Source organism: Saccostrea cucullata, unplaced genomic scaffold (genome assembly GCF_032062105.1).
Source record: "Saccostrea cucullata isolate Sc308-1 unplaced genomic scaffold, CSIRO_AGI_Scuc_v1 ctg285, whole genome shotgun sequence".
Lineage (NCBI taxonomy): Eukaryota > Metazoa > Mollusca > Bivalvia > Ostreida > Ostreidae > Saccostrea > Saccostrea cuccullata.
This window is the reverse complement of record NW_026930592.1, coordinates 332,596-354,544: the sequence shown is the minus strand read 5'-3', so window position 1 is coordinate 354,544 and position 21,949 is coordinate 332,596. Positions and strand designations below refer to the sequence as shown.

The 21,949-nt window shown below is 31.5% G+C and overlaps 1 protein-coding gene across 3 annotated transcripts; it reads right to left on the bottom strand.

Annotated features, from left to right (window-relative positions):
- Nucleotides 1–102: 102 nt before the first annotated feature.
- Nucleotides 103–21,949, bottom strand: LOC134229211 (sodium- and chloride-dependent creatine transporter 1-like). Of its 3 annotated transcripts, none has more exons than XM_062710917.1 (15): nucleotides 21,847–21,949; nucleotides 19,138–19,314; nucleotides 18,845–18,976; nucleotides 18,420–18,564; nucleotides 10,651–10,842; nucleotides 10,177–10,309; nucleotides 9,498–9,632; nucleotides 6,588–6,691; nucleotides 6,171–6,295; nucleotides 5,822–5,934; nucleotides 3,196–3,333; nucleotides 1,591–1,693; nucleotides 1,348–1,448; nucleotides 797–967; nucleotides 103–310 (listed from the first exon to the last, which is right to left on the bottom strand). In XM_062710917.1, the coding sequence occupies exons 2-15, from the start codon at nucleotides 19,307–19,309 to the stop codon at nucleotides 221–223; spliced, it is 1,854 nt and encodes a 617-aa protein (XP_062566901.1). In that variant the 5' UTR covers nucleotides 19,310–19,314; nucleotides 21,847–21,949; the 3' UTR covers nucleotides 103–220. The 3 variants fall into 3 exon arrangements, with proteins under 3 accessions (XP_062566901.1, XP_062566902.1, XP_062566903.1); XM_062710918.1 differs by lacking the exon at nucleotides 21,847–21,949 and adding an exon at nucleotides 21,343–21,443; XM_062710919.1 differs by lacking the exon at nucleotides 21,847–21,949 and adding an exon at nucleotides 20,518–20,588.

Genomic DNA, 21,949 nt, shown 5'->3' with positions numbered 1-21,949 from the left:
TGTCTTGTTTAACTGGAGATTCAGGTATCCGGACGCTTCACATATCCGGACAAATTGACTGGGAACCAAAGCGTCCGGATAAATGAGGCTCCACTGTATACATCTTATTATAAAAAATTGAAATCTACAAATTGCAAAACAAAACGTAACAAAAATGTTTTACGGTTCACTCTTGATAATTGAGGCAAAGTTAAACTAAATGTATGTCGTAAGAAAACTCTTATATCACTAACAGTCTGTCTTCTTGTAACACCCAATCTTTAGATAACTGTTTAGTGGTTAAATCTGGTCTAGTTGCTATCCTCAAGCGCTGAAAAGTAAAAAAAAAATGTATCACGTCTCAGCTTATATTCCTCTTTCAATTAATTTTTTTCTTTCTTTAATGGTTTCATCTTTTAACAAATTGCAAGAAAAAAATAAGTTTAATTTTAAAATGCTTTAGTCCAAAATCATTTAGACAGCTTTAATCCAAATTAGGTTTTTATTTCTTAATTTATTTAATTTCACAAAGGCTTTGGATAAAAACACCAATGCCTCTTGTATGATGGATTTCAATATGTTAACTTACTTTATGTCATTGAAACAAGTAAGGTTGTATAAAAACATTGACGTTACAGTTTTCAAAATTTAAGAGAGGATATTTCTGCTATGAAATAGAGAGATAAAGAACAGTTATCAAACTCAGAAGTCCACTGCAACAATACATGTCAAAACAACAATATATACGGGGGAAAAAGTATATGCTTATATAATAAAATTTCTAAGACTTTCTAAAGGTGATTGTAAATATTTTTACCTCTTTCATTGATCCTTTTAAGGACAGCAGCTTAAAGCCTGCATAAATCGGGATACAGCACATAGACACAAGGGCTAGCATCAGTCCAAAGGCCTCTGCCCAAGATGGATACTCATAGACATTGTTATACTTTAATGCTTTAAATCCTAGGACTTGAAACGCAAAAATGCCCTGTTGAATAAAACAGTGTTCTCATTTGTAGCAAACATTACAAAATCCCTCTTAATAGTTTGACTGCTTGTATAGCTTTATCGAAGGAACTTTTTACAATCGAAGGAAAGAATAAAATGGTCTTCTAAATACCTAACACCTGAATTAATAGAATATTTACGCAAATATACTTCAAAACTATTTGGCTAGAAACTTGTCAAAATCCGTCCTTAATTATTTTGTTAAAAACGACGAGGAACAGGATTTTCAAATATTAAATTAATCATGTTTCATATAAGGGATTTTTCAATTTATAGGAAAATTCAATTTTCAAGATTTTAATTCTTTCTTTCAGGTGAATAATATATTAAGGAAATGTTACATGTATATAAAACACTTACAGCTGTTACTAAGGGAGTAAAGTATTTCCAACAGATATAGAACCATTTCGTAATTCTGTAACCGATCATCAACTCTATGGCATCGTAGAATTTTTCTGCGCCTAGAAATAAATGAATTAAAAAAACAATCCAGAGATTTTCAAAACTTTTATCATTTATTTATCTTTGGTATTTTATGGTATAAAATAATGCTAAGGAAAATAATTATATGCACACTTGAAGATAATTAAACAGTATGACTACCGAAGATCCAACCAATGACTATACACTCCCAGAAGGCCACCCATAGCAGCACCATGCCGGAAGCCGAATAAAAATCGTACAACTGAAACACGTACATTCCTCCCTAAAAATATTGCATAAAGAGCATAGATATATTATATGTTCTATTCATCTGATGCATAGGCGTCGGAAGGAAATTGAAAGTGGGGTGGCTAATTGAAAGGGGGGGGGGTTAAACCAACAAGGAAGGTAAACCCCAATTTTCAATGGATATACGAGGGGTGATAAAAAAGTTCGCAAACTAATTGAATAACTTCCATACAAGAAACAATATTTGGTTTTAATGTTGATTATGTTTTTTATGTTTTAAATCAATCCTCCCCGATTTTAATGCACATCAACCACCGTTCTGCGCATGCGCGAATCACGTGATATTGGCGGTCACGTGACCCCCTCCGTAGCGTTCTGTCACAAAAGTTAAAAGATTTTTCCGAGTTTTATATTTCTTTCCATGTGAGTTAATTTTTATGACAAGAACAGTTAATTTGTCAGAAATGGTCATATCTCGGCAACAGAATGAGTGGATAATAACATCCTTTCCAAAAAAAAGCATGGCGACCATTAAAACACAAATCTTCTGTCTCAGGAGAGAGCTTTATTCAAGGTGGATAGAGAATGGGTGAATCCTTTTTATCATATCTAATATGTTTAAAATCTAAAGTAAACGATATCTTAGGTATTTAATACTTATATCATTGTTCAAATATTCAACTATTTTTCAAAATGCTAATTGGAGGTCTTTGATAGCAAATTTCTTAATTAAAAATACATATCTTTTCAAACTTGCTTTCATAGGGCAAGATGACAAGTATCATTTTTAACCATCAGCCTTCCTTCACTAAAACGATTAATCCAATCATTAATTGAATTTATAGGAACTCATTTATCTCAATAAACTGTGTACAAATTATTATATGATACTGTAGAGGGATTTCTAAGATATTACAATAAATTGTACAGTCGTTTGTTGAACGAGTTCGACTGAGACAACCATTTTTTGTCACAAGTGACCTAAATAGTGACGTCATTTTCACATTGTGACGTCACAAACAAGGAGAGAAACGTTATTCAGCATATGCTATTTATAGACCTTGTGTATAGCTATGTGTGTACCGAATTTCATTCTAATCTGAATTGTGGTTTTGTAGACATAGAGATAGTTTGCGAACTTTTTGATCACCCCTCGTATTATGTTTATCTTGGCAAAAAAGTGGGGGGGGGGCTAACCCCCCACCCCACTCTTAGTTCCGAAGCCTATGTGTTGAAATGATAAAAATAATGAAAACAGATTAATCTTACTTTTTATCATATGATTTGTTGCTTGTTGAAACAAAGTATATTAATAAACAGTGATCAATCCAATAAACTTGTATATATTCATCCCCCTTTATTTTCACCTTTACACTTGCAAACAATTTTGTTCCTTTTTAAATTCACCCAGACAAGTTTTGTTTAATAAATCCGTCCAGTATTAAAATTGCCTATTTTCCATGAGAGAAAAATGTGGAAATAAAACGGGGTGAAATTTCCCCTAAACATAATTTTCAAACCTTGAAGATGTCTTACCCGTGACACCATGGAGAGACCGAATGCAAACCAAATGACACACGTCATAGTCGTCAGTATCATTCTACCCTTTGTTTTGTATAAAACACGAGGGAACATGTCACTTACGTGGGCCAAAAATGATTCCACCGTGACAAACTAAAACAAAAGATATTGGAAATCATGTTGCAGATAACGAAAGAAGTCAAAATGTCTCTTATGTCTAAAAAGTTGACTTAACGGTAAATTGTTTTAATTACTAGTATATCATGTCAATATCTATACTGTAATCAGTCGACTCTTTGCAATGCTCATCAAAATTAAAAGACACTGAAAATAGATTTTTGTTTGGTTTTTATAATTTTCGTTACAATGCATGTCCGTAACTTAAGTACTATATACTAGCATGCAGTTTTTCATCAGCATCGTATTATGAATGGTACACAAATGACAAATGAACATACATATATCAATTTTCTTTTCTAGCACTTGTGTGTTTCTTTTCAATACTGTAAATCACTTTTTATTCGCGAGAACTTTATTTTCGTGTAATTACGCGAGACGGAATGCTCGCGAAAATTTCATTCTCGCGTATTATAGAATTCCTTAAGATTATATAGAGCAATGACCACAATTAGTGAAAATTTTGTCTCGCTAATAAAGAGTCAATTACTATCTCGCGAAAATAAGGTGTCGCGAAAATTAAGTGATCTACTGTATTAAAAATGAAGAAATTGCATTTGAGGGTAATTTATATGCAGCATGATATATCATTACTTATAATCAAAGGTTAGCAGTAGGTTATATTGTAAGAGTAAAATTTTTTTTTTTTCTAATTATATTAATAAATATTAAAATGTGTCGTATTCTAATTGTATATATTTCATTTCAGCTCATTAAATAAGTTTAATGGTCACTCAGCTGTTACTTGTAATGCAACCCTGTTAATTATTCGCCTAAAAGATCATAATTAAAGTCCTGGCAAGAAGTCGTTTAAGTTCTTTGTTTCTGTCGGGTTTCAGTTTTTGTGTTTTTCTGTTTTATTGGTTTATCAAATTTCCTCCAAATATTCTTGGTTTTTCTGGACACTCGTTGCTCTAGATAGTTTGCAGAGAGGTCATATTGATTTTATATGTACACTTACTTTGACAATATCTTCATCTTCTGGTTAGCTAATATTTATTTACTAACCTGTTATACTTTCCATATAAATCTGCATTGCATTTTTGCACAGTAAGAAAACTATTTTAGAAGTCAGATTTTTATTTAGCTTTTAGTATTAAAGCTAGTGTATTTTATGATCCAGAAAATATGTACGTATGTATTTTATGAATTATATTAAATCTATGAAAATTCATACTAATTAGTTATCATCTGTACTCCTAGTCATTTGTGTTGTAAATATGTAAATATGCAGGATCTTGCGTGTTCCCTTAGAATGGTATGCTAATGTTTTTTATAATTTATTGTTTATTAACAAAAGGCATATCATGTCTATGAAGATAGTATAAGCTTGAATAGAAATGTATATTTTATTGTGAAGTATTTTGATTGTATGCACAAATGTAATTCAAAGGGAATGTTGCATTAGGTGTAAGGAATGAAATAAATGGAGACAACGAACAATAGGCTTAAAAGTCCATTAAAACAATAGGAAATGGGAGTAGAGCACAACGGACCTCCAAAACCTTAAAGAGCATCCCCTGCCAACCAGACACACCTGCCGTGTGCTCCTTGTCACGATTGGGAAAATGGGAAAATCCGTCGTCATTCAAGTGTGTAAATAATAGACTAACAATTAATATGAAAAACGTCGGTCAGCGCCTGACTCAATGGTAAACTGTATTTGCTGACAATGTCATTGTACCGACAAAATAACTTACATTTCAAGATGATGACATTAAACGAGACTGCTGATATTCTTGTTTCGTCTACATGTTTGTCAATAATTTAGTTTTAGAAATTGTACATACATAGAGCATGTTCTGGCATATCAATTCAACTGAGAGATGTTAACTCCGTATGCAGGTGATAAAGATATATTGCTGCATGTGTAAGAGAAGTTGAAAAGTTAAAGTCATCACGAAGCATGAAGCTTGGTTGTAAGATTACCATTAACGTCTTTTCCATATTAAATATCCAAATATGAAACAAATGCGTCAGACTCTGTGGTATCTTATATCTCAAGCTAACCGGGATTATTTTGTATCGACACACATGTAAGAATGTAAATAATCATGATTGTTAATTGACAATACGTCGTCGCTAAATCTAAATGTCGAGTTGAAGGCCACAGCAAGTGTGTTTTCTTGTTTTCACGTATAAGACTTTGGACAAATTCTGCTTCATATAAATACAAAAATATAGGTCTGTTAATAACGGGGCGTAATTGGTACCCATGAGAATTTCAACAGATTGTTGGAAGACCTGGTCTCCAAAAAACACATTGATATTGTCAATCAGAAACACAAGCATCTTTTTATGTCAACTTCACAAAGAATGTAAAAATTCTCTCTTAATGCAGTATTATGTATTATTGATTTTATGGTATTTTGATATCTTACTATACAATAAACAGAATGAACCGTAACAAACGATTTATAAATACTAGTATAACATCATATATAGAAACTCTGTTACAGTATACCTGACTATCGATTCCGATTAGAAATAACATGAAAAAGAACAGAATGGACCAAAGATGAGGTAGAGGCATCTCGGAAACCGCCCTAGGATACACCATAAATACTAAACCTGGACCTGAAAAAGATCAAATAATAAACGCAAATAATTTAGTTTTTAGAATTGTTTTTGAAAAATTAAATGAAATATCTATATTTTGTGTACAGCTGTGTACATGAGCATGTTCAATCTCTTTTTGGGATTTACACTAAAATAGATTCCTTCTTATAATATTAGGTTTATGAAAGCTACTTGAATCATAAATTGCATGCACATTACACCATTACAATCCCATTTCATTAAGATGTTCAGACCTGACTCAGCGACTTGATCAATATGAACATTCTGCTGATGAGACATAAACCCAAGAACAGAAAACACCACAAATCCGCTCAGAAAACTAGTTCCAAAGTTGACGGATGCCACGATTAGAGTGCGCCTACAAAAAATAGTTCCTTAAGAATAATCAAAAATTATAATGATGAGAGATATAATCACATAATTTTGATATTTCATACGTATGTCAGATAAAGTGACAACGCTGGAGTTAATTATTCTTTCCTATATACGTAAGTTTGTACGAAGAAAAGATAAATGATTCAACTGGTAATCAATCTATTAAATAAATTACATTATGTTTGCTGTGTCTTCGATTGTTTGTACGTTGTACAAATATTTAAGAAAATACATGCAATTTTGCATTTATTCATCTTGAGTATTCAAATTCCTACTTATAGAAATCGGTATTGAAAGTGTTATAACTCCCGAGACTTATCATGGCTCCAAGGGCAATCGCAGCGGAAAAGAAAACCTGTGTTCCTCCATCCACCCACACCTGTGGAATAATGACTGACTATACACAAGTTCTTAACCGAGTAGGCAAGACTTCAGCCAACCCTCGGTCCTTCTCTTTCATGTTGAAAAATCAAAATACATCAAGTTCAAAGTAATAACACAGGATGTTATTGGTATTCTGATGAAATTTAGAATTATTAATTTTGTATGTTCTAATTATAAAGGTAAGCTATGTCTCTATATAAATGTTGACAAAATAGTTCGAGTACACTATCGTAACTTGGTGTCTCATAAATGTGCAATTTACTTCGTAAAGATATATTTAGCGAGAACTTTGTTACAATTTGCACATACTGTTCTGATCTACGAGGGCCGTTCAAAAATTACGCGGACTGTGCTATTATTTACTCTTACAGACGTCAAATAGTTATAAAATTTCACAGAAATATGTATCTTAAAGATTCCAATAAATTTTGGGCAAAATTTCTGTATTTTAACAAAATTCTACTAAAATTATCGGTATGTTGATATCGTTGATGGAGAGGTACGGCGCACGACAAAAAAATTGAAGCAAAAGCATGCGGATTCAAAAATTTAACTCATTGATTTTCTAAAATTCGCGATATTTTTCAACAATTTTCTCAAATGTACCTTTAAATTGTTCTATCATTATGTATTTAGAATTTGGACGTAATATTTGAAGTACTAACAGAAATATAGTGATTTTTCTCTGATGCGATTCCCGTGAAAACGACTGTGAAAATGACGTTTCCTGAATTGACGGCGCACCAAACTTTTGTTAAAATATGTGTAATGCTCAAGATATCGGCAGCATAGATATAATAAAACATGTAGTAAACTAGGCTACTCGTGACATTTGCCCACAAATAGCAAATTGAAATTTTAGACAGTAGACCTCTGTAAAAAGGCTATACGGGAGGACGGGAAGAAGATTATAGACGAAAAGTTAACTTTATCCGGACTGTAAAGAGCGTGATTGAGAGTCACCAATATCACACTATATCTCATAAGTAGTTTTTGGTTTAAAAAAAAAAAGAATATTCTTTACTTGTTTTATAGATTTTAAGCTTGACAAGTAATGGTGTTTTGATGTTGAGTAGCTAAGGTAACTCAAACTATACAGGTACTCAAAGGAAAATGTTGAGAAAATGAAAGCTTAATTACATATTTTTTATAATGCTTGTGACGTCGAAGATTTTGCTGCGCCGTGACTTAATGGTATGTCCTGAATAATACCAATTTACAAATTTTTTATATGAAATTTTGAAGACCATATAAGTAAAGATTCTTTTATATTATTTGTGAAATTTTGCCCGATTATGTCGTCAAATATTTCTTCTGTGCAACAAGTCCGCGTAATTTTTGAACGGCCCTCGTATATCTATTTAAACTAGAAAGAATTTAATATATTAAATATATGCTTTAGTTTATAAATCAAAACCTAAGATATTTTTATGGGTTTTTTTTCGCAAAAGATGTTTCATGAAAATTTCTACGAAGCCTTTATTGACAGATTTCTACATTTACATCATTAATTTATCAAAGAAATAAACTGAAGGATTTTTTTCTCGTATTCATTTGTCTTTTTAAAATTGAGAGAATTTTGGACGGATACTCCCAAGCTCAGGCTAATGCGACCATTAAAATTTCAGTATATTAATTATTGCATTTATAACCTACAACCGTATATTCATGTCCAAGGTCCCCTGTTTATTGTATATAATAATAATAATAATAATAATAATAATAATAATAATAATAATGCTTTATTTAGAGAAGGTAACCCGATTAGTACAAGGTACTATTCTTCCCCGGTGCCTTCTAATAATATATTGTAATGTATTTTTAATCAGCATGAATGCAGCGCATTGAATTTATCTCTGTTTCAAATTTCAAATAGATATTTCCGCCGAAACATTACTGAAATTCATCAATCTATCAATCAATCAATCAATTCAAAAAAGTTTTTCCTCATAACACACGTAGTTATCAGTTAAAAATAATTTAGTGTTTTCCAAATACGCTTTATATAAATATTTGTAAGTTTAAGAATTTTGATGTACTTAAATAACTTGCCAAAAAGGCACTTAATAGAATATATATGTAGCCAAATGTAACACTTCAAAAGATAATCAGCACATAGGTATTCTCTCAAAAATTAAAAAAATTGAAAAGATTACTTTTTTTAAAAAAAATTACTTGAGATAAATTCAGAATCTTTTGAGTCACGTTCTTGATAATTGTTAAGTGGTCAGCTTTGATGGTTTCAGTATTATAAACCTGGTTATTCGCTGATTAGTTATTACCTTTGACAAGATTGATAATTAATATGAAGATCATATTTACTGTATACAGGGTTATTTTTCGCCCCAAGTAATTTTCGCCTACTCACACTCGCAAACAATTTTACCCCGTTTTACATTCGCCCAGTCATAGGTTTGTTTAAGAAATTATACTGTATTCTTTGACTTCGACCAGTTTTAAATTCGCCCAAATGAAGGTTGGGCGAAAGGGGCGAAAATAAAACGGGGACGAAAATTTCCCTGTTTACAGTATTTATAATGACATCTGCGAAAAATCTTTGAATAAATATTATCCCATGAGAGGGAAACTTCAATTATTTTGAATACAATAGACCAAGTATTTGTAAGACAGAGTTTTGTTGTTTTTTTTTATTTTTGTTTGTTTGTTTGTTCAAGGCATTTTGGTTTTCCAATTTTTCATGATATATTTATCTTATTAAAAGTAAACCGATCATTTGATTTCTTAATTTTTTTTTACATTTTATTTTTAATCATTAAATCTCAAAGAACCTATTAACAAACCTGGGCGTCCTTAAGTCGAGTAAAATCCGGCTTCAGAAAATACTCGATTCCTTTTCCCGCTCCTGGAAGGGTGGATCCGCGTATCAGTAAAATAATCAGGATTATGTACGGAAACGTGGCTGTGAAGTAAACAACCTAAAACACACATACAAGGACAGGTGTAAAAAAAAAAAAGTGAGTCCTGGTTACGAGATAAGGTATGTTAGGTAAAGGAAAGAACAACAACCGTTGTAAACAGATCTGATTTTGAATAAATTGATCATTTCCTTAGTTCTGAATTTTTGCTTTTATATTTCACAGGTAAACTATGAATTTTTTTGTACCACCATCGGTTCACAAATAAATGTCCTATTAATTCAGATCTAGATTTCATATTTCTTTTTGTTATTTTAAAATAATTAGAAAATAATTAATTTGTATTTGAAATAAAAATATGCCATCTAATTTTAAATCATTCTAAATTATCTTTTGAATTTTCTTATCTCAAGAATGCTTTGCAACAAGTTTGGTCCTGGCCTCGTGATTCTTTGCAGGTAGTTGAAAATATGAAAAATATATAGATGGACACACAAACGCGGACAAAAATGTGATCAGATAAGTACACTTGAGCTTTCGACTTAGGTAAGCTAAAAATCAAAAATGGGGTAAAATATTGAAATATTTTCAAAATTTTATTTACCTTTCCACTCCATTTTACGCCTCTCCAAACACAGAAATAAACAATTATCCACATCAGTAAAAGACAGATCGTTAAGTGAGGAACCAGGCCACCTCCATCTTCTATAGACCCAGAAATCTGAATCACATGTTTCCTGTTCGAATAAGATTCGTGTTGTTATTGGGCATATAATACTGAATTGCAACATATTTCACATTAATTAATTTTACACTGCACCACACTTAGTTAATCGTGTGTTATATACACGGTAGTAAACAAAAAATGAATATCAACTTTTAACCGAGAATTTTTACTTAGTTTAGTTCATTAGTTTACTGTACTTGTTATGTTTCTTTTAGAATTTTTTACTTCATTAAAAAGAAATATGATCGAGCTTTTTGTACTCCAGAAAAAATTTTCCTCACATTTTTTTAACTAATCCTGATAAATTAGATACATAAATGGCAAAAATCGAGAACATTTATCTAGACTCACTCCCAGAACTCTACCACAGGATCCACTGGGTGTATATTTCCTAGGGAGCAGTTTGCAATAGATACGTTTTGATGGACAGTGTAAAGTGATGCGTTCGTGTATATTAAACTTTCTTCTATTCGTTCCGACACGTTGGATTTACCACCAGATGGGCAAAGCCGAGTGAGTAGTTCTTCATCTGTTGAGGCGCATCTGCCAAAAAGTAAAACACCACGTACTTTATTATAATTTTCAATGTAATTTCCATGCCTTCCATAATACTTGAGGAGGTGTTAACCGCAACTCAAGATTGCTAAACCAAAATTTCAACAACTTCCAAGTAAAATAAAAGAGTGTGTATTAAATACATGTATCTTGGGAATATTATCATAATTTACCTTTCTTTTTTGTAGTTTGGAGATAACGCACATAATTCAGGCTCTAAGTGCATTTAAATAAAAAAAAATATTGAGAGCAGAGCTAACAGACCCCCAAGAAACAACATAGATAGGATCAGCTGCCATGGAGGAGTAAGCATCCCCTTCCGACAGGCTATACCCGCTGTATTTACCTTGTCATGATCGGGTAAAAGGTTAAACCAGTGGTTAATTCAGTGTGCAAACAATGGCTACACAATAAGTATAAAAGTCAGATTTGACGCAATGACACGACACTATTGATATCCTTGTAACATCGAATTTATTAATAGCCAATAGCTTGTTCCATTTAAGAAATTGTTCCTAAATAGAACATGCTCTTGTGTATCGAATAAACTGAGAGACATATTTATCAAAGATAAAATAACATTAAAAGCAGGGATTACCAGTTGAATTATTGCATCAAACAACATAATAACAATAGTACTTAGTTATTATGTAGTATTTTTATTTTGCTGAATGGGCCACGGCCGCTTAAATGCAGGAGCTGAGGCATCGATATACTGCCTTGTAATGGCATCCTTAGAAAATGTGAACCCTGGGCACAGATGTCCACTGACTAGTCCATACTTGACTACTGGTGGCACAGACTGTGCTGCTGCACAGTCTCGTGGCGGATATTGGGCTTACCAGTAAGCTCATTGAACTCTTTTTCAACATTTTAACAAATGTTTTCAAGTACGGACTAGTCAGTGGACATCTGTTTTCAGCACAGACTGATGACGAATAAGTGCCTTGACGTCAGAGTTCCCTTGCTAGGTGCAAGCAATATCCCTAAACTATGAATACAACTGATAAATACCGGAAAAATTGCCAAGTGAACCCGATGTATTTTCGGCCAGACCAGACCACAAATATTTATTTCACTTTGATAAATAGATTTAACCTTTTGTGGTTAAATCCCAATAAGGGTATATTGCTGCATACTACATAAGATAGTGTTGTTGACAATAGAAAAGTTGAAGACATCACCTTTATCATAAAGCTTTGTTATTATGTTACCAACAACGTCCTTTTCTAGTCAAATATCAAAATATGAAACAAATGTGAGTTAGAATATGTTGTATCTTTTATTTCAAGCTCAATGGGATACATCAAGTTTATAGATGAATATTTACATTTCCAATGTCTTTGTCCGAGATAAAATTACAAATTGCAAATGTACATTATTTCCCCATCAATATATTGGCGCGGTTCCAAAAAACTACGTGCAGGGCGGAACAAACACCTAGACAGAAGCAGGGCTTGGAGCACGTGGATTGGCGGAATCAAAGCATGTAAATATAAGAAATAAATGTCAAATTTTTCAATTTCATGACGATGATCCATCGATTGGCTTGCGTGATAATTTTATGCAAATTATCATGCAACCCAATCGATTGATCACATCATGAAATCGAAAAATAAGACAGTTATTCCTTAAATAGAACTAACTATTGGTAATTGATAATACGTCTTCAATATATCGAGTTGAAGGGTTTAGCAAGTATTTTCTCTTTCTAGTGTAGAAGTTTTTTAAATAAATTCTGCTTCATATAGATTCAAAATAAAAGATCTGCAAACAACGTGGCGAAATTGGTATCCATTAGAATTCCAATACATTGTTGAAAGACCTGGTCTACATAAACTACATAGACATTGACAATCAAAAACTCAGACAAGGTTTTTTATATCAACTTCAGAGTATTTGTGTGTACAATCCAAACGTTTTTTTAACAAAAATAAGTTTTCAAATGATCAATGGCGTGGTAAATTTATATACAAGTTCCATCTGTATTGAAAAAGCAGCTTTTTTATGATGTAAAAAAGCCCGTACTTTGGTTTATAGTGGGGAATGGTTGTCATTTTTGTTAAAATAAACCGTATGTGCTATTGGTTTTGGTAAAAGTTTGTGATTGCAAACTTTTTAAAACATCCTTGGATTTTGTAAGTGTTTATACACATCTGAATTACACTAATTTTCAAATACACTGTTGTTCAGTACAATTGATATATATATATATATATATATATATATATATATATATATATATATATATATATATATATATTATATATATATATTACTATATATATATTTCATTACAACATGTATTGGTAGCAATCCTCTGTTAAAACTAATGTCCAAATAACTGTATCTCACTTCTATTCTCAATGACCGTGTAGTGTAGGGCAGCGCCGCGAGAATTCCATCAGCATCGAAAGCAAGTTTTTTGACTTGCCTAGATAGCCGAGCGGTCTTGTTCCTGCACTGCTAGGAGACAGATTCCGAAGGTTGAGTTCAACCGCGGGCTGGGGCGGAAGTGGGTATCCATGTAAAAGTGAATTTCTTTGTGCTTTCTATATATATATATATATATTAGGGATGTCAAATCGGTCAATTTTTGATACTCGGTTACTCGGACGTTTTTCCGATCGAGTACCCGGGTACTCGGTAAAAGTGTAAATAAATATGAACAAGTTAATTAATAACTGTAAAACATTGTAAATTCTTGTAGAAATAAAACCGATGGGAGGTTACCTGCAAATGCGTTGTAACAATTATGACCACTTTGTAACCGACGAAATTTAATCTAACATTTTTTTAATTTCAATTTATTTATCAGATAAATACGAGAAATAAAATCAGAAATGGTTCACATTGTTTTTGTTTAAAAATAATCTGTTCCGTAATTGTAATGTAACTCTTTGGTGCGTTTGATGTCCACGTGAAAAGTTGTCTGAGCTATGTGTACGGTATAAACTTGATCAAGTTATCCTATAACAGAGCGGATTTATACGATCTTCGTACACTTTTTGATCCTAGATTTCGTAGAATTACGATACGGTATGTTGTAGTTTGGAGCAACGATGGACATAAGATTTTTAAAGCATTTGCCTTCAATCATTTGCATTAATTGGCATGTAATCAAATGCATCCAAATCAACAATCGCACGTGCAATATCGCCTGTCTATTTCCCGAGAATTTACGGCTTCTTGGAGAATTTACAAAAATATTTAATTTGTTTAAATATAATGGACCTTAAACGATGTTCAATGAAAACAAATAATTAAAGCAAACTAAATATAAGGGAAGACGACAGTCGAAGGTGAGAAAAGCCCGGGTAGGTACATCAGGTGTTTGGTCACGATAATTACTGTATAAACACTGCCACAGGCGATAACGGTCATTTAGAGGCAAAGGAAACCCTAATTACTGTATGTACAAGTGTAATGAACATTTTACGTTTTAAAATCGATGTTTTAATGCATTAATAAATAAGCTTAGAATATTTAAAAATATACATCCGAGTAACCGAGTACCGATTTTAGTATTCGATACTCGGACGTTCGATCGAGTACCCGGTTAACCGGGTACTCGTTGACATCCCTAATACATACATATATATATATATATATATATATATATATATATATATATATATATATATATATATATGATTGGCCCCATGAGAAAAGGTCCTTATGGCAATTTTTACACATTTTTAGTTTTCCATGGATTTTAATAGAACAAGGTTAGAAGTTACCAAATATGAATTTTTATGACCCTACGTCAACTCTAAGTAAGTTTTCCTTCATTTATATTACTAATACTTTAACAGGTAAATAATGACGTCCTGTTACTTTCGCACTAACGTCAAACGTCAAAAGTTTTCAGAGTGAACACGTTTTTAACCTTTCGTCGTAACGTTAATACTGATAATGAATGTATATCACTGAGTATTCCTAGAATATTTTTTTTTGCTTATTAAATCTTTTATTTTAATTATTGTATACAATACAATAATAATTTAGTAGTACTTCGTAATAACTGTTTAGTATTTTTCCACCAATGAAAGTAACTGGTTGTTTTATATTTCACAGTGAAATATAAAACAAACAGTTACTTTCATTGATGGAAAATTGCTTTCTGTTCAATATCAATTATCTTTGTAATATAAAGCATACTTTCACAATACTAAAATATTTCTTCGTGTAAAGATTTGTTCAATTGAAAATCTTATAGAATTCATTCGAAAATCATGGCCCTCGATGCACCTAGGCCAAGCTGAACGATAAATCTTTCCAAATGTGAAAGAAATTGCTCCCAAATATTTCAAAAAAAGTCTTCGGCAACAACAATGAACAAGATACAACTGGGTTGTGAAAATTTGTGAATTCTTTTTTTTTCTTTCTAAATATAAAGACAGAAAAAAATTGTGAAATACAATTAATTACTGTATACTCTGTACAACAATTAAAGTGGGTTTTTTTTTGTAAAAATCAAAGAGTTTTAGAAGAACATATATACCAAGTATATACAAATAGCGGGTAATTTATTCCTGATTTATTAAAGCCATTCTACATGTACCTTCTAGGGTTTATTTTCAATTTTTTTATAACATTAATCCAAATTTCAAATGAAATATATTAATTTTGTCTTTTTTTAAATTTTGATATGGAATAGAATTTTTGATTAAATTATGAATAACTGTCTAAATTTTGGTTTTATATTGTGATCAATCGAGTGGCTTGCGTGTTATTTTGCAGAATTACACCGCATAAAATTTTCACACTAGGCAGTTGATTGTTCATCGCCATAAAAAATATTATTTTTTCTTATACATGTAACTACAGTCATGTACATGATCTTGATTCCGCAAATGCATGTGCTACTGTAAGTCCCGCTTCTGTCTTAATTTGTCCCGCCGCGCATGATCTTTTTAAAACGCGCCTATCGGTGAAACAATAGATTTATGTAGAAATAAAGTATTTCAACTCTTTGTAATTTTATCTCGGACAAAGACATTGGAAATATAAATAGTAAATCATCAACTAGAAGTACTGTGAACACTGAGCTCATTAAATGATTCCCCCTCCCCCATACCATGCATTATAATGGCAAACCATGAAATAAGTGTTAAACCAAAAAATATATTTGGAGGTGAAAAATGGCATTATTTATAATAAATAATAAATGAAAGTACTTCATTTAATTTTATTCTATGGTATAGGAGGAGTTGCGGGTTAGAGACGGCTACCCTTCAATATTATAAAAAGAATGGCGTTGCCCGTGTTTTGTAATCAAGGGAAATCCGAAATATGTAACCGACCAAAAAGTAAAATAGGACCAGAGGTGTACAATCTTATGGCACTACGTAAAAAAATCTGTGGATTTTCATGAAAATTTATTCAGTGGTATAAGAGTAGTTGGGGATAAGCGGTGTGTATAACAGAAGGACGGACGGACATTTCAATCACTATATACATGTCCCCCCCCTCCGACTTTTCAAGCGGGGTATAATAATTATGCATGTAAACGCCTTGTTGTTTTGAATCATATACTAAGTAAATTAATTAATACAGAAATTTTCCGTAAGGGGGAAAAGTTAAATCGGAAATTTGATATTCATTCAATCAGTTAAATGCGACTAGTTCGCAATATTTCTTGACTGGCATACTTTTGAAAATGACAGAATTTAGCGATCGAGGTGGCATGCATGAAAAATATTTGTTATGCGATGAAGTGTTTAGAATCCTCTTCTTCTCGCGTTTTTTCTTAAATATCATTGTTTTAGTCCTCTAATTTAATGTTTATCACGGGAATTATTTTACCAATAAATCATAAAATAAAATCATTTCGCTTACATTATTCAACGGCAGGTTGGGCAATTATATTATATCTAACCAATATCTGATATTATTATAATTTCAATAATAAAACGAGTAATAGATTGATAATAGCACAGAAGTCTGGTTTTTATTGTCAAAAAATATTTAGTTGAGGATGGAATTTTTTTCCGGATTTTTTTTTTGGACGATAAACCTTCAGACTCCTGTGGAAATAGAACTGTACCGCGTTCATATATATATATATATATATATATATATATATATATATATATATATATATATATATATATATATATATATATATATATATTGAAGTTTCATTTCTATATATATAATCTCTCTCTCTCTCTCTCTCTCTCTCTCTCTCTCTCTCATCAAATTAAGACACGAATGTAAACTTGATCTATCTTTTTAATTTTGAACAGTTTTATTTCAAAAGGTAGTTTTTGCTTGTTATCACTATAATATTAATTTGAAGAAAAACAACAAAGAGTTAAACATTTTTTTTTATCGAAAAAATAATTTTAAAATTAAAGTCATTTAAATGTTTTCATATCAAAAGGAGTAGAACTCACGTAACAGATTTTTTGAATTAAAAAATTCGGTTCAATGTTGCATCTATTTCTTATTCTACAATTAATCTTGTTTCAAAAGTGTTTAAAAAATCCTTCTAAATGTTTTTCAAATACTTAGTAGAACGTTTCAACTGCTGATAAATAAGATTTTTAAAAAGTCTTTTAAATATAGAATTCGGGAGCAAATTTCTATGAAGATCATCAGTTAATGAAGAAAAGAATGCCCCTCTCTGGTACCCCTTTAAAAAGTATTTCGATTGTCGGAGTTATCTCTCCTGTTTTTACTGAAAACAACAATTTTGCGTCTGTTATTTGCTGATTATTTTGCAAGATTCGGGAAACTTATAAGAATACTTTTTATCTTTGTTGTAAGAAATATGTTCAGTTTCAAATTTGTTTTAGCATTAAAGCACTTTACAACAAAAAATTATGGAAGATGCACCGATGATTCCATGTTTACATAGATCTAGATTGATGTTTACAAATGTTGAGAATACTGGAGCGGATCTCATACAGGAAAACAATTTTCTTTCCAGAATTTTAATTAAATTCCCGTGCCTAACACCTAACTTTAATTTTGTCTATACTAGTATAGAAAAAAATTGCATTTATTCATCCGCATTATTTAGAAAAACACTTTGTCTAAGCTTCAATATACACATAGAGCTAGAGGAAATGACATAGATCAGAGATCGACGTACTTGTAGTAAAGAAACTGACCTCAAAAAAAATTCTAAATAGGCCTACATTTGAATTAATACCAGTGGACCAGAAGATCCAAAATGAAAATTCAGAATTAAATTATATAAAATAAATGAAATTAAATCATTATTACTGTAATAATGTTCAAAAACCGCGATAAAGGCTAGACGTGTCAAAACGTATAACACGTGTAAAAAAAAAAATCTGCGACGACGCTCACCGTCTGCAACGTCACGTCTTTATATATATATATATATATATATATATATATATATATACCAATCGTTTATTTTTAGTTAAAAAGGACCTTTCTCATAATTAAAGAAATATGAATATAGCAGTCGCGAAATCAGTTCCAATTTACTATATCATTAACTTTGCAAATTAATTATAATTACATGTAAATTATAAGTTAATTGGACTGGCGATTCTTTGAGACAAAATATCTAGATTAATACATACTTGTTGGTGTTCCATTCATTCTGACAGTGACTCCATGGTAGAATCGAGCTCATACTACTATAAAGATAGTACAGCCCCCACGCCATAATCACGATGTAATAGGTGTTGCATAAAAAGTTGATCAGAAGGGTTGCTATTCCTATTCCTGTTAACAAACAGTCATATTTTGAAACAGTTTGTAAAAGTAATATAGAAAATCGTTCACTTACAAAACAAAACCGAAGTAGTAATTGTTTGACATACTTTCCAATGGAATTACTTAGTATACACTCCTTGTCTATACTTCTTGCGTCTTTTGAATTACTTTAAAATCATAAAGCTGATTACTTAAAATGGTTGAGTTAATGAAATAAACTATGCCTTTAAGACAAAAATTTGGTAATTTATTTAAATAATGATATACAATCTGAAGAGTGCTCCCAAACCTTGAAATAGTGGACAGATGACCCATGACTTCAGTCCCCCACGTGACATGTACTGACCGAGACCAATCTCCAGTAACATGACTGGGAGAGCTCCACAGACCAGCATAATAAAATAAGGAATCAGAAAGGCTCCTGTATCCGGAAAAAGGTAAATAAGCCCAATTAAAAGCTTAAATAGCTACTAGTTTACAACATTACATCAAGTATTTGGACACTATTGAATTAAAGCACCAGTTAGAATTTTGTAATTTAAGAACTTATTTTTCTTTCAAACATTTGAAAGCATCATTTACCTCCACCGTTTTTGTAACACAGATAAGGGAATCGCCAGACATTTCCAAGTCCCACAGCGTATCCTATACATGCCAAGAGGAAGTCTAACTTCCCCGTCCAATGAGAACGCTTGGGTTCGTCTTTGGAGAATTCCGAAATTGAGGCATCTTTTGTTGGTGTGTCCTTGTTCATGACGGCTATTCAAAGAAAATAGAGTAAATGAATAGTAAAGTACAATATCCATAACATAGTATAACAGGTTTCACAATAAACGTCAGTGAAGGAAATTGCTATTTTTCAGGATTCTACAAAAAGGGATGTGGTGGAGAGTACATGTACATCTATTTCATGCCGGATTTTGAACAATTTCATCCTTGCATGTAGGCTGTCAGTAGAAGCTTCACTATATTTTCTGTCGGTAGTGGTAACTATAAATTATCTCCTAGCATTTGTGTGGGATTTCATCAAGTTTGGTGTGATACAACAATTATTAGATTAATAATTGTATTTATGTATTTAATGCGATCATTTGTTAGGGGGTTTCCAGTAACATTTAGGTTGGTAAATTGTGGAAATTTTTCTTTTTATGAAATAGCACGCTTTGAATTGGTTTCCTACGGAATTTATGAATAGATACGATTTATTATAAGCTGCAATTTAGAGACTAAATTGAATTTTTTACTGAATTTAGATAAACTTTTCATCAGATATAAGCCGACAATGATATTGGATTTTATCAAGCTGTTTGACGATTTCTTAGCCATCTCCTCTTCTTTTTGACCTGCCTGTAAAGACCAGTGAATTACTTATGTAATTTGTTTCGAATTCTGATGAGATACCTATTTGCAATCTTACTTGTCATTAATTATGATTATATGTAACGAGAAGATATGGAAATAGTTAAACATCCAGAGACAGCTTAACTTCCTGAAAATCCCAAAGTCGGTTTGTATAAAGTTTGTAAAGTCAAGAAAATTGTTATCACTTAAAAGAATTATAAAATTGTCTTCAGAAATACTCAGTGCTTTTGAGAATCTGAGGTAAACTTGTCTGTACAGTTAAAAACGACAACAAATGCGAGAGCTCGTCTCTAGCTTTCTTATTATAATGCACTGTAAAAATCTAAACTTGTATTGCAGTGCATTTTAAATTCTGATCGATAAATCACGTTTTGATATTTACGAGACCGTTCATATACGATTAAAATGTAAATATAGGACAAAAAAGGGAAAACATGAAAAAAAAATTGCATGGGAAAATTAGGGGGGGGGGGGAGTCTAGTGATGGGTATAAAATAAGAAATCAAATGTTCAGCGAACTGAAAATGACAAAATTTACATTCATTCCATAATAAAGAACATTTGTCTGTAATTTCAAACGTAAAAATAAAACCCATTGACCTAAAAAGTTTTAATTCGAAAGAAAGATATGGAGATAACGAACATCAAGCTCAAAAGTCCACAAAGTAGTACAAAATACAGACACTAAGAAAAGTAGCACAAAAACAATTTACCCAATGAATCGTTAAAAAATAAAATAGAACCCGAATAGCGGATATAAATATTCAGCCCAAGTTTCAAGATGCATACAGGATTGACCAAGGTATATTTTTTGTTGGATGGACGTGAGCATGCTTATGAAATATCACCAATCCGCAAAAAATGGTCGCAAGCAGATTTCGAATCAATGATGGTTGCACTTATCAAATAAAAAATCAATGGGACACACTATCAATATATCACTTTTTTTAAATAAAAAAAATACGCATTTCCATTTCATTTTGAAGAAAAAATAAAATATAAATAAAAAAAATACGTTTATCTTATGAAAATTGGGCTGAAAAACCACCAAATTTACCGTTGTTTGTTTCGTTGTGAGGTAAATTCATCAATGACCTAATGTAAGTCTATAGGTTTAGGGCAATAAAAAACAAGATAGCAGAGAATGTCAATACAGTAGGAAGTACATGGGTGAGTCTGACCTATCTAAACAGGACAAGAAGTCTTAGGACGATAGATGGCAGAGTATCTCGAGTCTTCAGGTCAGGAAGAAGTGACTGAACATTCATCAGAACAACAACTTAATAATATATAAATGTAAAATGGTCCATTACTCTACAATTATTTGGCAGTCAATTCATAAGACAAATTTGTAATATCAAATTTATAACAAAAAAAAAGCGAAAAAAAATAAATAAAAATTGCAGTTTCGCTAGAAAAACTTACCTTATAGAGAAGCATGCATGACGACGTGTCGCTTATTGAAACCTTTTTAGTATGATTTCTCTTTAAAACAGGCACCATACGAATAAAATGGGTGGTATCTCTCAAGTGTAAAATAGTCATCAAAAAAGGTCTACGTGAATATGTTGGTATTTAAAGTTTATTTCGTATTGATAGAGCATCTTTGTTTATCCACGTAGTCGAAATTTATATATATCTCGATACATACGTGCTAAACTATTGAAAATCTTAAAACGAAATTGTTTAAAAACAGACTTGAGGATATTTTTAATTACAAGTTTCATATCGTCAAACATATGCAAAATATATTGTAGAAATCATCATCATCATCACGATCATTTACAAGTAACTTTTGCACAAAAATTAGAATACTTGTGACTGCATCTAATATTTTATGTTAATTATTGAAAGCTCCCCAGTAATTGAATTTAATCATAAAAATATTTGATGAAACTCTATTTAGTCATGTAAAATGTATATACTTACAATCAAACTTTTAATGAGTATTATCCATTGAGCAATATTAACCAAATGATATTTGTTGTAGCACTTGTCTTGGTACTCACTTTGATGCGTTCAGTCACCACAC

Coding starts and splice junctions, on each gene's coding strand:
- LOC134229211 (XM_062710917.1), bottom strand. CDS start 19,309: ATGAACAAGGACACACCAACAAAAGATGCCTCAATTTCGGAATTCTCC. Junction 18,977..19,137: donor GTGTTACAAAAACGGTGGAG/GTAAATGATGCT, acceptor TTCCGGATACAG/GAGCCTTTCTGATTCCTTAT. Junction 5,935..6,170: donor TGATCAAGTCGCTGAGTCAG/GTCTGAACATCT, acceptor GATCTTTTTCAG/GTCCAGGTTTAGTATTTATG.